This window comes from Bufo bufo, chromosome 4 (genome assembly GCF_905171765.1).
Source record: "Bufo bufo chromosome 4, aBufBuf1.1, whole genome shotgun sequence".
NCBI classification, from domain to species: domain Eukaryota; kingdom Metazoa; phylum Chordata; class Amphibia; order Anura; family Bufonidae; genus Bufo; species Bufo bufo.
In genome coordinates this window covers 148,450,841-148,465,545 of record NC_053392.1, presented here as the reverse complement: position 1 = coordinate 148,465,545, position 14,705 = coordinate 148,450,841, and the positions used below count along the sequence as shown (strand labels likewise).

Genomic DNA, 14,705 nt, shown 5'->3' with positions numbered 1-14,705 from the left:
CAGTGATGTGCAGTATAGAGCAGGAATAGAAAGGAAGAGAAGAGGTGTAGTGGGAGGAGGGAAACAGAGCTGGAGGGCAGGCAAACTTGTTTCAGTTGAAATGTCTTCAGCTGAAACACACCCACAGACCGGAAGTAGCTGAAGAAATGCAGAGCAGAGTGGCTGGTGGCCAAGGGGAATAAAGTATTGAAAGACAGCATGATAGTCAGGAAAATAGCTTTATTATGTCACTTCTCCGAAGAAATGGCAGTTAATAGTTTTGTTGAATTCCCAGATAACCCCTTTTAAGGTTGGACAATCCCTTTAAGTTCTCCAGTATTCTTGAAACAACTTAACACCTTATAAAATTTTGCCTGATAGCATATTAAAGGCAAAGGGTGATCAACTCATATATAGATTTTTTTTTTATTCTTGCACTGTTTACTGTTCTTCGCAGTCATTTTTGTGTGTAAAGAGTATTGTCACTGCATTGCTTTCACTGTATACTACCTTCATTTTCCTTTGTGTATTGCACTCCATGTGGATGCATGGTGTAAGACCTGGATGCAAAATTTTTCAGATGAATAGTAATGTTGTCACCAACTTCAGCCGTTATAATTGGTCCCACAAATCCCAGCCAGTCTGGTTTCTTGATTTCTTCTGTGTATAAGTCATTTGTGTATTGCAAGTAGACAGCTTTTTTGTAGACTCTTCCTATTCTATTGGCGCCACATTGTAAAAAGGTGCTGGCATGCCTGAACAGAAAGAAAAGCACAATTTACAATCAGATTTACTTAAAGGCTATATACACCTTCGGGGCAATTTTTATGATTACATTTTACTCATTTTGGGCTAAAAATCTTTTTTTCCATTGGTCTTTATTAAAAATATTGAGCCATTCTGTCGGGTTAACTGTTTGTCTAGCTGTGTGAATCATACTTTTTACTTCCACTTTGTTCCAGTCATCTAACCTTATCTCTAAATTACTAAAAAGGTAATAAACACATATTTAAGCCACATTCTTATCAGTAAGATAAGAATTCAGTTATGATGAGTGGTTTATAAGGTCAGAGATCAGAGACAAGGAACCCGTCAGCTGAGCTGCCTGACAGAACAGAGTGAAAATTCTGATCCTGCTACTAGAGAAACTCAAGGCTGCACAAAGACAGGGGTTAAACATTTTTAATAAAGCTGAAAAAAGGATTTCTAGCACAAAATGAGTACAATGCAAAAATAAAAGAATTGCCCCTAGAGGTTGTACACCTCTGGGGGTAATTCTTTTATTTTTGCAAATTACTGATCTTGAGCAAGAAATCATGAATGATATTTTTTTTATTCTAGAAATTGTTGTTTGCCACCGACATGAAGCTCACAAAACAATGTTAAAAATGGTCCCATATACAATGTTAAGGTATATTCTAACTAGTCTACCTTTGTACTGTATGTATGTGCAGAAGAGATTGGACCACTGCTACATTTCTTGCATCAGTTATTCAATATGTTCTCTATTGACTTTAATATAAAAAATATAAGGTAAAGCACATCATAGAAATGTTTAAAAATATTGAGATCATTGAAGAAAAGACAACATGTTATACATGCCTTACAGGTTGTACAATTTATATATAGAAATAATTAATATAATATTTTAAGAAACTTAGGCTACTTTCACACTTGCGTTCGGAGCGGATCCGTCTGGTGTCTGCACAGACGGATCCGCTCCTATAATGCAAACGCTTGCATCCGTTCAGAATGGATCCGTCTGCATAACAGTTTTTTTCAGATCTGATTTTTCACTTCGTGAAAACTCAGATCCGACAGTATATTCTAACACAGAGGCGTTCCCATGGTGATGGGGACGCTTCAAGTTAGAATATACTAAAAGAACTGTGTACATGACTGCCCCCTGCTGCCTGGGAGCACCCGATCTCGTACAGGGGGCTGTGATCCGCACAATTAACCCCTCAGGTGCCGCACCTGAGGGGTTAATTGTGCGTATCATGGCCCCCTGTAAGAGATCGGGTGCTGCCAGGCAGCAGGGGGAAGACCCCCCCTCCCTCCCTCCCCTGTATTTAACTAATTGATGGCCAGTGCGGCCCCCCTCCCTCCCCTGTATTTAACTCATTGGTGGCCAATGCGGCCCGCTTCCCTCCCCTGAATTTAACTCATTGGTGGCCAGTGCGGCCGGCCCCCCCCCTCCCCTGTATTTAACTCATTGGTGGCCAGTGCAGCCGGCCCCCCCTCCCTCCCCCCCTCTTAATTAAAATCACCGACCCCCCATCATTGGTGGCAGCGGAGAGTTCTGATCGGGGTCCCAGTTTAATCGCTGGGGCTCCGATTGGTTACCATGGCAGCCAAGACGCTACTGCAGTCCTGGCTGCCATGGTTACTTAGCAATTTTAGAAGCATTATACTTGCCTGCGATGTCTGTGACCGGCCGGGCGCTCCTCCTACTGGTAAGTGAAAGGTCTGTGCGGCGCATTGCTTATAGCACAGACCTTTCACTTACCAGTAGGAGGAGTGCCCGGCCGGTCACAGACATCGCAGGTAAGTATAATGCTTCTAAAATTGCTAAGTAACCATGGCAGCCAGGACTGCAGTAGCGTCTTGGCTGCCAGGGTAACCGATCGGAGTCCCATCGATTAAACTGGGACTCCGATCGGAACTCTCCTCTGCTACCAATGATGGGGGTCGGTCATTTTAGTTAGGGAGGGGGGGGAAGGGGAGAGGGGAGGCCGCAGTGTCCACCAATGAGTTAAATACAGGGGAGGGAGTAGGGGCCGGCCGCACTGGCCACCAATGAGTTAAATACAGGGGAGGGAGGGAGGGGGGGCCGCACTGGCCACCAATGAGTTAAATACAGGGGAGGGAGGAGGGGGGCCGCACTGGCCACCAATGAGTTAAATACAGGGGATGGAGGGGGGGGGCCGCACTGGCCACCAATTAGTTAAATACAGGGGAGGGAGGGGGGTCTGCCCCCTGCTGCCTGGCAGCACCCGATCTCTTACAGGGGGCCATGATACGCACAATTAACCCCTCAGGTGCGGCACCTGAGGGGTTAATTGTGCGGATCACAGCCCCCTGTAAGAGATCGGGTGCTCCCAGGCAGCAGGGGGCAGTCATGTACACAGTTCTTTTAGTATATTCTAACTAGAAGCGTCCCCATCACCATGGGAACGCCTCTGTGTTAGAATATACTGTCGGATCTGAGTTTCACGATCTAACTCAAATCCGATGGTATATTCTAACATAGAGGCGTTCCCATGGTGATGGGGACGCTTCAAGTTAAAATATACCATCGGATTGGAGAAAACTCCGATCTGATGGTATATTAATAGGGACTCCTGACTTTACATTGAAAGTCAATGGGGGACGGATCCGTTTGCAATTGCACCATATTGTGTCAACGTCAAACGGATCCGTCCCCATTGACTTGCATTGTAAGTCTGGACGGATCCGTTTGGCTCCGCACAGCCAGGCGGACACCAAAACGCTGCAAGCTGCGTTCGGGTGTCCGCCTGCTGAGCGGAACGGAGGCCAAACGGTGCCAAACTGATGCATTCTGAGCGGATCCGCATCCGCTCAGAATGCATTGGGGCTGTACGGATCCGTTCGGGGCCGCTTGTGAGAGCCTTCAAACGGAACGTGGTAATAACGGCGGATATGTGCTGTGTATAATGGAACCCCGAATGCAAGTGTGAAAGTAGCCTTAATTGGCAAATACATTGTATTACTTATATTTCAATGATCCTGAATTTCAGCCTTTATTATAGTCCGCAGCTGCATTCACAATTCTGCTAGTTGCCACAGTAAGCAGTTGACAAGCGTGCCTTTAGGCTCATCTTTAGTAGTTTAGCGGAACTCTTATAATGCACTGGGACAGGTGAATGCTCCTCTGACCCCAATGACTCCCTCATATACAGGCATGCTCATTCATGTTTTTTCTATAGGGAAATCCTTTGCCATGCATCACTGGCAGTGCTTATATCATAAGAGAACAAAGGATTGAGCAAGTTCTGATCCATATTCTGGGGGACAGTCAGGCTCCCCAATACATATGTGAACGTATACTGATTTATATCTGCTATATAAAGTCAGTGTTATGTGGGTGGTCCATGCCCACTAACGCTTCTCTCTTCTTAGTGGTCACAGCTGCCACATCTCCTACCCGCTCCTGCACTCCTGTTTGCTGGCGCCTTACACCCACCGGCCTTCCCCTTCTCCTAACTACTGAGCCGGGTCACCTAAGTAGCACTGCCAGCTTCCCTCTTCTCCTCTCTCTCAGGCTCAAGTCTGCCAATAAGGTGCATTGTCTCTCTGGCTTTTAAAGGGTAAGCGAGCACCCTAATCTTCTTCCCCTGTGGGAAGGTACATTTTCTATATTCATCTACCCGTGTATGAACTTCTGCCTATTTCCCAGATTTCTCCCTTCGCTGCCTGACCTGACCTCTGCCTGATCTCTGTTCTGACACTGTGCTGCCCCCACCCGACCTTGGAATATTTATTGGATTGCACAAACGCTCTCTGCCCTGACCTCAGCCTGTCCCTGACTTCAGTTTTGTCTGATCCCTCAGTGTACCGCACCAGTGTCTCTTGACACCCGTGGGTCAGCGGTTACTTCAACAGAGACCACTCCAAGAGGTAAAAGCCTGGTGGTTGCCCTGCAGCAAAGTTCACATCCCTGTACAGGGAGTGCAGAATTATTAGGCAAGTTGTATTTTTGAGGATTAATTTTATTATTGAACAACAACCCTGTTCTCAATGAACCCAAAAAACTCATTAATATCAAAGCTGAATATTTTTGGAAGTAGTTTTTAGTTTGTTTTTAGTTTTAGCTATTTTAGGGGGATATCTGTGTGTGCAGGTGACTATTACTGTGCATAATTATTAGGCAACTTAACAAAAAACTAATATATACCCATTTCAATTATTTATTTTTACCAGTGAAACCAATATAACATCTCAACATTCACAAATATACATTTCTGACATTCAAAAACAAAACAAAAACAAATCAGTGACCAATATAGCCACCTTTCTTTGCAAGGACACTCAAAAGCCTGCCATCCATGGATTCTGTCAGTGTTTTGATCTGTTCACCATCAACATTGCGTGCAGCAGCAACCACAGCCTCCCAGACACTGTTCAGAGAGGTGTACTGTTTTCCCTCCTTGTAAATCTCACATTTGATGATGGACCACAGGTTCTCAATGGGGTTCAGATCAGGTGAACAAGGAGGCCATGTCATTAGATTTTCTTCTTTTATACCCTTTCTTGACAGCCACGCTGTGGAGTACTTGGACGCGTGTGATGAAGCATTGTCCTGCATGAAAATCATGTTTTTCTTGAAGGATGCAGACTTCTTCCTGTACCACTGCTTGAAGAAGGTGTCTTCCAGAAACTGGCAGTAGGACTGGGAGTTCAGCTTGACTCCATCCTCAACCCGAAAAGGCCCCACAAGCTCATCTTTGATGATACCAGCCCAAACCAGTACTCCACCTCCACCTTGCTGGCGTCTGAGTCGGACTGGAGCTCTCTGCCCTTTACCAATCCAGCCACGGGCCCATCCATCTGGCCCATCAAGACTCACTCTCATTTCATCAGTCCATAAAACCTTAGAAAAATCAGTCTTGAGATATTTCTTGGCCCAGTCTTGACGTTTCAGCTTGTGTGTCTTGTTCAGTGGTGGTCGTCTTTCAGCCTTTCTTACCTTGGCCATGTCTCTGAGTATTGCACACCTTGTGCTTTTGGGCACTCCAGGGATGTTGCAGCTCTGAAATATGGCCAAACTGGTGGCAAGTGGCATCTTGGCAGCTGCACGCTTGACTTTTCTCAGTTCATGGGCAGTTATTTTGCGCCTTGGTTTTTCCACACGCTTCTTGCGACCCTGTTGACTATTTTGAATGAAACGCTTGATTGTTCGATGATCACGCTTCAGAAGCTTTGCAATTTTAAGAGTGCTGCATCCCTCTGCAAGATATCTCACTATTTTGGACTTTTCTGAGCCTGTCAAGTCCTTCTTTTGACCCATTTTGCCAAAGGAAAGGAAGTTGCCTAATAGTTAGGCACACCTAATATAGGGTGTTGATGTCATTAGACCACACCCCTTCTCATTACAGAGATGCACATCACCTAATATGCTTAATTGGTAGTAGGCTTTCGAGCCTATACAGCTTGGAGTAAGACAACATGCATAAAGAGGATGATGTGGTCAAAATACTCATTTGCCTAATAATTCTGCACGCAGTGTATATGGGTTAAAAGGTGAAAAACAGGGAACCACTTAGATAATTCCCTTCTTTCGTAACAGCCAAGTTTTTTTCTACATATGATTATAGTATAGTGCCCGGTGTAAATTCTACACTTACAGAGCCCAGTAGAGCATGATATGATCCAACAACACTGACCTCAATATGACTCTATATGAAGTCAGAGACATACAGAGGTGCATTATAGGCCTCATGGACATCTAAACAAAACAGAGCTGTAATATAGCAATGTGCATGAGCCTTTACCCCTACAGCTAAAAACCTTATCATGCCCTACTGCAGGCATGGCCAACCTGTGGCTCTCCAGCTGTTGTAAAACTACAATTCCCACCATGCCCTGCTGTAGGCTGATAGCTGTTGGCAGTCCGGGCATGCTGGGAGTTGTAGTTTTGCAACATCTGGAGAGCCTCAGGTTGGCCATCCCTGCCCTACTGATATAGCTGCACGGTTTATTACAAGAGAGAGCTGTCATTCACTGTAAATCTGTAATAAGTTCTGCACCTGCAATGGGCAGCCTCCCCCCAGGGCCCTCTATGTAATGTGTCCCAGGTGTAGGAATTGTCAAGTGGTATAGTGCAGACCAAAATGTCTCTTTATGGGTGTCACAGTGCTTCTACCTGGATACGTCTGGACCCCAGGCTTTGCCTCTGAAGCAATAAATAGGGGGAATAATTGAGGGATAAAAGAATAACTTGAGTCCAGATGTTGAGATGAAGTTCAATGGCAGCTTTACTTTGCATAAACTTTCTCCAAAACGATTTACAGGCTTTGTCTTGGTTCCAGCAGGCTTTAGCATGAAACTGGCAGGCAAACTCCACTCTGCTATATCTGTTTCTCTCTGACTCTGCTGTACTGAGTACTCAGCTTCTTCTGTATGCTGCACTTCACTTTGTAGTCTGACTCTATGTTATGCCGGGGAACTTTCCTCCTGGCTCCTGAGGCTTTAAGCTTTGGCCTCCATGGCCAGCAGAGCTTAAGGTGCTCTGGCTGGCGTGGGCACGTCCAGCAGAGACGTGCCCCTGCACACTTTTCCCCTAGCAGGGGGTAAACTAGACTGACTAGAACTTCTGCCCTACCCTTCCTACAGGAAGTAGGGCTCGCTCACCTCTCTCCAGAGGGTGGGGTTAGAATGGAATGGAAAGTTCCATTATATCTAACTGTAGCTCTGCCATATTTGCTGCCACGTGCTGGTGAACCAGGCACATTACATGAACCGTTACATAACATTAGAAATGCACAGTGTGGAGGACCTGGAATAAATGCATAAGATGACATGAGGTTAGACCAATAAAGACAGTAGCAAGGTGCAGAAGTAGTAACACCACTCTGGGGTGTTACACACCTATGTCAGTAAACCATAATCATGACTGGACTTCATTGACTGATTGTAAATAAGAATGTGTCTACTCAGGGGCAGCAAGCAGAAATCTTGGGATATGCTAGAAAAAGCATAGAAGGATGTTGTATGCCTTTTTATTAAGCAATAATTAAGAGTAATTAAAAACCAGAAAATCCTTTTAAATTCTCTGCCATCCTGCATACAAATGTCTAATAATAGTTACTTACTCATCATCAGCAATTGATTTTCCAGAAATGATATTCATCCCACTGGGGGCATAATCCCAATTTTGTTCTCTGATTGCAATGTAGTATGTTCTCTCTTTCCCTTCCACACATGTCCAGTCCAAGATGGTGAGCAGGAATATTACTAAGACCTTCATTATCCTGGGACTCATTAAAAGAAGTGGCCACGCTTGGTGACAAGCAGAGTGTCCCTGTGCTCGGAGTCTATGGGCAGTTTTTATTGCAAGAATTTCACAACCAAGTTCTGTTGACAAAAGTAAATAGACATTCCAGTAAAATCAGATTGCACAAATCGTGCATTTCCTTACGTCCTACCAGCAGCACAGATGGGGTAACTGCCCCCTGTGGACTGGTAGGACCGGCGGAATTTTTAATGAGCCCAAGAACCAATAATAAAGTTCCCACTCCCTCAAAAGGAGGGAACTACCCCCCAGCCACCGTGTTTTTTTCTGTCCTTTGGACAGGTGGACTGGCGTGTAGCTCCCCCCTCCTTTTTTCTTTTTAGTTGGGGGGAGCATAGATTTTGGGGATAGGACATAGATTTTCCCCTTGTATTTACTTCTTAGGGCTTTGCGATTGCCCTTTTCTTCTGGCCCCTCCTCCCCTCTCTAACCTGTTTTATCCTTGCGCTGTTCAGGGGAGCTCCGGCGATCCGGTCCTCTCGTCGCTCTCTATTGCGGGCACTGGCTGAGGGATTCCGGCGGCGCCGCGTCTGCGGCGCTCGCCGCTGCCTCCCCTGGATGACGTCACCAGAGACGTCACTATTTGTGGCTTCTCCTCACCGGCAGCTATGCGCTGCCGCAGCTGACTCCATGGCAGGGAAGGGGGGGGGGAGGGATTGAATGACCTTTTGGGTTAGATTTTCTGTGGGCTCATCATCCTCTGACGAGGAGGAATTAACCTCATGTTTTTTCCCTCCAGAAAAAACTCAAAAACTTTTGAAGTCCATCAGGTCGGGGGACCAGGATGTTGACGTTGGGGAGTCCTCCGATCCCGCCAGTCGGGCACAGCGTGTCTTTAAGGCGAATGAGACCCTTCGTTCAGTCATGCGTACTGAATGGAAGAAACCGGAGAAAGGACCAGTCCTGACTCGCAAATTCAAGATGATGTTTCCAATGGCGAAACCCTTGATGGAATCGTGGGGGTCCATTCCCAGGGTTGACATGGCCATAGCCAAGTTGTCTAGACGCACTCTGGTGCCTGCAGATGATGGGTCGAGTCTGCAAGACCCTCTTGATAGAAGGGCGGAGTGCACACTAAGAAGAAGCTATTCAGCCGCTGCAGCTTCAGCATCTGCTGCCATAGCAGCATCCGAAGTGTCGTCCTTCTTGAGGAATAAGTTGAATCAGATCCAGACTGACGTGGATCAGAGTGTATCCCGTGATGACATCCTGGCTGCCTTTAAAACAGTGAATCTGGCTATGGACTTCCTATGTGACAGTACGCAAGTACAGCTAAAGCTCGCAGCCAAGACCATGGGCTTAGTCTCTGCAGCCCGTAGACCGTTATGGCTGAAACCATGGAAGGCAGATAATGCCTCAAAGTATAATTTGTGTGGGCTTCCGTTTGAGCACGATCGGCTTTTCGGGTCCGAGCTAGACAAAATTATGGAGGGCCTCTCCGATAAAAAGGGCAAGAGTCTTCCGCAACAGCCCTTTCGAGGATGCTCCAGTCAGCATCGGGGGGCAGACAGGGCCAGCAGACTACTTCCCGTAGAAACTGGGGGGGGCAGCGAAGATCTTCGAGGCGCCCCCGCAGACCCACTAAGGAGGCCAATCCCTCCTGACTGCGGGCCTCCCAGACAGCCCCTGCTGTCCCTGCCGTTACGCCTCTTGCTTTCCCCGTACCCTCTCCCCAGATCCCCGTGGGGGGGGCGTCTTTCCCATTTCAAGGAGGTTTGGACCCAGGAGAATGCCCGATCCCTGGGTTCTAAGCATCGTTTCCTCCGGGTACCTCATAGATCTCGTCTCTCTCCCCCAAGAAAGATTCGTTATCAATCGAGGCTTTCAGCCTGCCAAACAGAGGATTTTAGAATCCTACATCCAGGACTATATTTCAAAGGGGGCTCTGGAGGAAGTTGCGGCAGGGGAGCAGGGCCTAGGGATTTATTCTCCAGTATTTCTGGTTCCCAAGAAAACAGGCGATCTCCGGATGATAATCGATTTGAGATACCTCAATCGATTTATAAGGCCAAGGTTTCGTATGGAAACCATAAGGTCAGTCAGCCACATCCACATCCTCAAACTTGGAGATGTGATGGCCACTCTGGATCTCAGGGATGCTTACCTCCATATTCCGATCCATCCTGTTTCTCGGAAATATTTCTCGGATCGCGGTCCAGATTTCCGGGGTTCTCAGGCATTTTCAGTTTGCCGCCCTTCCCTTTGGAATCTCATCCGCCCCCCTTATCTTCACCAAGGTGGTGGTAGCAGTGGTGGTAGCACTGAGACTTCAAGGACTGACCATTGTCCCTTACCTGGACGACTGGCTCCTTTTGGCGGCCACCGTACCAGTTCTGACCCACCATCTTCATCTGGCAATTTCCTTTCTGCTCCGCCTAGGGTGGATCATCAACTGTCAGAAATCGAATGTGAGCCCTTCGACTTCAATACAATACCTAGGTTTCATAGTCGACTCTGTGGAGATGTCCCTTCAGTTGACACCAGAGAGGAAGTCCCGGGTACAAGACCTAGCAAGGTTCTTATCGGTACCACGACGAGTATCCATTCGGACTCTCATGAAGATGCTGGGGCTCATGTCAGCGGCTGCGGACGCAGTCCCTTGGGCGTTATGGCACCTCCGCCCTCTTCAAACAGAAGTTTTGAACAGGTGGGACGGCAGCCCTACGGGGCTAGATTCCCTATACTCTCTATCCTTCTAAACTCGGAATTCCCTGAGATGGTGGTTCCATCTCCCTGCAGGGAAGTCTATGACCCAACCATCTTGGTTCATATTGACTACAGATGCGTCCCTAGTAGGCTGGGGCGCTCATCTAGACGGTTCATAGTTCGGGGAACTTGGTCTCCCATGGAGCGGCATCTCTCCTCCAATCTCCGCGAGATGCGAGCTATCCGGCTAGCCCTCCTTCACTTCGCCCCTCAGATCCGGGGAAAAGCGGTGAAAGTACAGTCAGACAATATGACTGCAGTTCTTTACATAAACAAACAGGGGGGTACGAGATCCCTACCCCTTCTTTCAGAGATCGGGGTAATTTTACGGTGGGCAGAGTTGAACCTATCCCATCTATCTGCCACCCACATTCGAGGGTCCCTCAACATGATTTCAGATCGTCTAAGTCGCGGATTACCGACCATGAAGTGGTCTCTGCCTCCGGAGATCTTCAAGCAGATAGTCCTCAGATGGGGATTACCGGAGGTGGATCTCATGGCAACCAGGTTCAACGCCAAGGTACAGAGGTTCTGCTCTCTATACAGGGAGGACAACCCCCTGGCGATAGATGCTCTGTCGATACCGTGAAGGTTCGGGCTGGCTTACATCTTCCCTCCCTTTTCTATGATACCGAGGGTTATGATGAAGATCCGTCAGGATCGGGCCTCGGTAATAGCCATCATTCCGTTCTGGCCCAAGAGATCCTGGTTTACCCAGCTCATTCAGATGAGTCGGGGACAATACTGGAGACTCCCCCCGGAGCAGACCCTGGTGTCGTGGGACACACATCTCTGCCCAGATCTGCACAGATTCAACCTGACAGCCTGGAGGTTGATCAGTCCCTTCCCAGAGTAGAAGTGCTCTCTCAGGCGGTCCTGAGAACGCTATCACTATACTCCAGAGTGATGAGAATCTTCACCTCTTGGTGTGATTCCAACCAGGTGGCGTCTGCAGATCCGCCCCTTTCCGCCATACTACAATTCCTTCAGGATGGACTAGACAAGGGCCTTGCTCCGGCCACTTTGAAGGTTCAGGTTTTTGCCATCTCGGCCTGTCTAAACAAGCCATATTCTCGGGATCCGCTCATCAAACGCTTCCTTAAAGGAGCCGAGAGATTGAAGCCTACAATACTGAGACCCATTCCTCAGTGGGATCTTTCAGTAGTGCTCAATGGGTTAGCATCTCCTCCCTTTGAGCCATTGAAGGAGGTCGGTTTTAAGTTTGTCACCTTAAAGACCGTTTTTTTTACTAGCTGTGACCTCAGCTAAGAGGGTTTCGGAGTTACAAGCCTTCTCGGCTCTGCATCCATATATCACCTTTTTGCAGGATCGGGTCCTCTTAAAGTTTTTACCCTATTTCAGACCTAAGGTTTTATCCTTTCAGAATGTTAACCAGGTAATTTCCTTACCAGTTTTATTTTCTTCCGCCTCCTCCGATGTTCCTGTCAGACATCCTCTGGACATATCGAGATGCCTCCAGACCTATGTGGATAGGTCCAAGGAGTTCAGGATTGATGAGAATCTCTTCATCCTGTTTGCCGGTAAATCTAAAGGCCGCAAAGCGTCTAAAGTTTCCATTAGTCGCTGGATCAGAGAACCCATTAGAGAGTCCTTTCTGTCTCAATCTCTGGACCCTCCGGAGTTTGTTAGGGCCCATTCTACTAGGGCCGTTTCAACCTCTGTGGCGGAAAGAAATCATCTTCCCTTAGAGTTAATCTGTAAATCTGCTTCCTGGAGCTCTGAATCGACCTTTATAACGCACTACAGAGTTGGTGCTAAGTTTGCAGAGTTTTCGGCCTTTGGGCAGACTATCCTTAATTCTGCCAGGCAGGAAGGCCCTCCCTAGGGGTTTCTTTTTGTTATCTCCCCGTCTGTGCTGCTGGTAGGACGTAAGGGAATCATTAATTTCTAACGATAATTTGTTTTCCCTTAGTCCTAACAGCAGCACACAAATTTCCTACCCTAAGTACGTATGCTTGCTGAAAACACGGTGGCTGGGGGTTAGTTCCCTCCTTTTGAGGGAGTGGGAACTTTATTATTGGTTCTTGGGCTCATTAAAAATTCTGCCGTTCCTACCAGTCCACAGGGGGCAGTTAACCCCGTCTGTGCTGCTGTTAGGACTAAGGGAAAACAAATTATCGTTAGAAATTAACGATTGTTCTCAGTGATATAGTGCCTGTATCTATGATGGAAACTCTTAAAGTTAAAAATATCAGGGTTCCAGTGATATATCAAAATTAGTAAATTTCTATCTGCTGATAGTTGCTAATGGCAACTCATGGCACTAGGCCAAGGTCAGCCCTTATATCGAATAATAAGCCTCACATAAGCATTAGCTGTGAGCGTGTTAGCATGTTGAAATTGGGAAGCTAATAGAACAATTTTTAGCAGCAGACGTGGAATATTCATGAGTTGTAGATTTTATTTATTATTTTATTTTTATTTTTTATTTCTTTATTATTTTAGTATTTAATTATTTATTATTGTTTTTATTTTTTTGTTTTATATTTTTGTATGTTGATCTCATATTTGTATATTACCCCACTTCCCCTGACGAAGCCACGCCAGTGGTGAAACATGTCGGGAGGAGTGCATTAGTATAGCGCTCACCTTTTTTAGACAGTGACCAGTGAAAAGACCCACAAGCATTAGGAGCGATTATCAGCATATCACAGGCAGTGCATAATGAGTTAAATACAAAACTCTCATGGAGATGAATGGTACAGGGGATAGAGCAATCTGAATGTAGCAGGCAACTAGCAGGCAGCAGTTGTTGTATAAGTGGCCAGCTCACCCATAAGGAGTTAAATATAAAACTCTCATGGAGATAAGAGAGATTTCATACACAGTGATTTGTATCGGCTTGCAGAGTGTATGTATTGGAGGAGATAAGAATTGTTATTCTGTTGCTCAAGTTGCAACCTCCTCAGGACATAGGCATTTCAAGAGTCATTGAAAGCCCTGATAAGCGGTTACATTTGAAGTGTGTGCAGGCTGCTACTTTAATCAGCTGGTGAGATTAATATACAAATATGAGATCAACATACAAAAATATAAAACAAATAAACAAAAACAATAATAAATAATAAAATACAAAAATAATAAAGAAATAAAAAATAAAAATTAAATAAATAAAATCTACAACTCAGGAATATTCCACGTCTGCTGCTAAAAATTGTTCTATTAGCTTCCCAATTTCAACATGCTAACACGCTCACAGCTAATGCATATGTGAGGCTTATTATTCGATATAAGGGCTGACCTTGGCCTAGTGCCATGAGTTGCCATTAGCAACTATCAGCAGATAGAAATTTACTAATTTTGATATATCACTGGAACCCTGATATTTTTAACTTTAAGAGTTTCCTTATTTAGTATTTTAATAGGTTTAAATAAAGATATATTTTATCAGTAGTTAGAGACCCCTAAAGGGAATTTTTGGTCCGATTAGACCGTTGAATAAATTGAATATTATATCCCGAGGGTCTCTAAAGGGACTTTAGCTTTGACTGTATCTATGATGCAAACCATCAGAGTGTATTCAGCTGGTAAAACAAGATTATGATGCAAAAAAAAGTCTTCAAAATTCTTCAACCGCACCACTTACCAATCAGGGAGCTAAACAGGAGACACAAAGAGCAGTCTAAACTCTCTAAAACATAAAACAAAACATCCACTCCTGTAGCAATCAACCTTATTCTGGAGGTGAAACATTTGCAGTACTCACAATCACCGCAGATCACACTATGTAAAAAAAAAAAGGGTTAATGCAAGTCCACAAAACTTCTTATCTTGTTATCTTGTTGGTAATCAAGCAGCAACCTTTGACATACAGCTTTTTCTGATGGCACACAACATGTAGATCTTTTCAATACCCCCCCCCCCCCACGCTCTCTTTTAGCCACAAATTACCAAGGTGTAAAAAGCAGGGAATATTAGTGCAGACTACCTTCCAAAGGACGTGTAAAAGCGATTTATTATACTC

At 45.7% G+C, this 14,705-nt stretch overlaps 1 protein-coding gene across 1 annotated transcript in view; it reads right to left on the bottom strand.

Annotated features, from left to right (window-relative positions):
• LOC120997766 (ceruloplasmin) overlaps nt 1–14,450 on the bottom strand; it is a 96,705-nt gene extending 82,255 nt beyond the window's left edge. The window contains exons 1-3 of the mRNA XM_040428032.1: nt 14,328–14,450; nt 7,815–8,076; nt 490–734 (exon numbers count right to left, since the gene is read on the bottom strand). Of these exons, the coding sequence (XP_040283966.1) occupies nt 490–734; nt 7,815–7,984 (415 nt within the window). The 5' untranslated portion in view covers nt 7,985–8,076; nt 14,328–14,450. The remainder of the gene's footprint in view (nt 1–489; nt 735–7,814; nt 8,077–14,327) is intronic.
• Between the last annotated feature and the right edge of the window lie 255 nt (nt 14,451–14,705).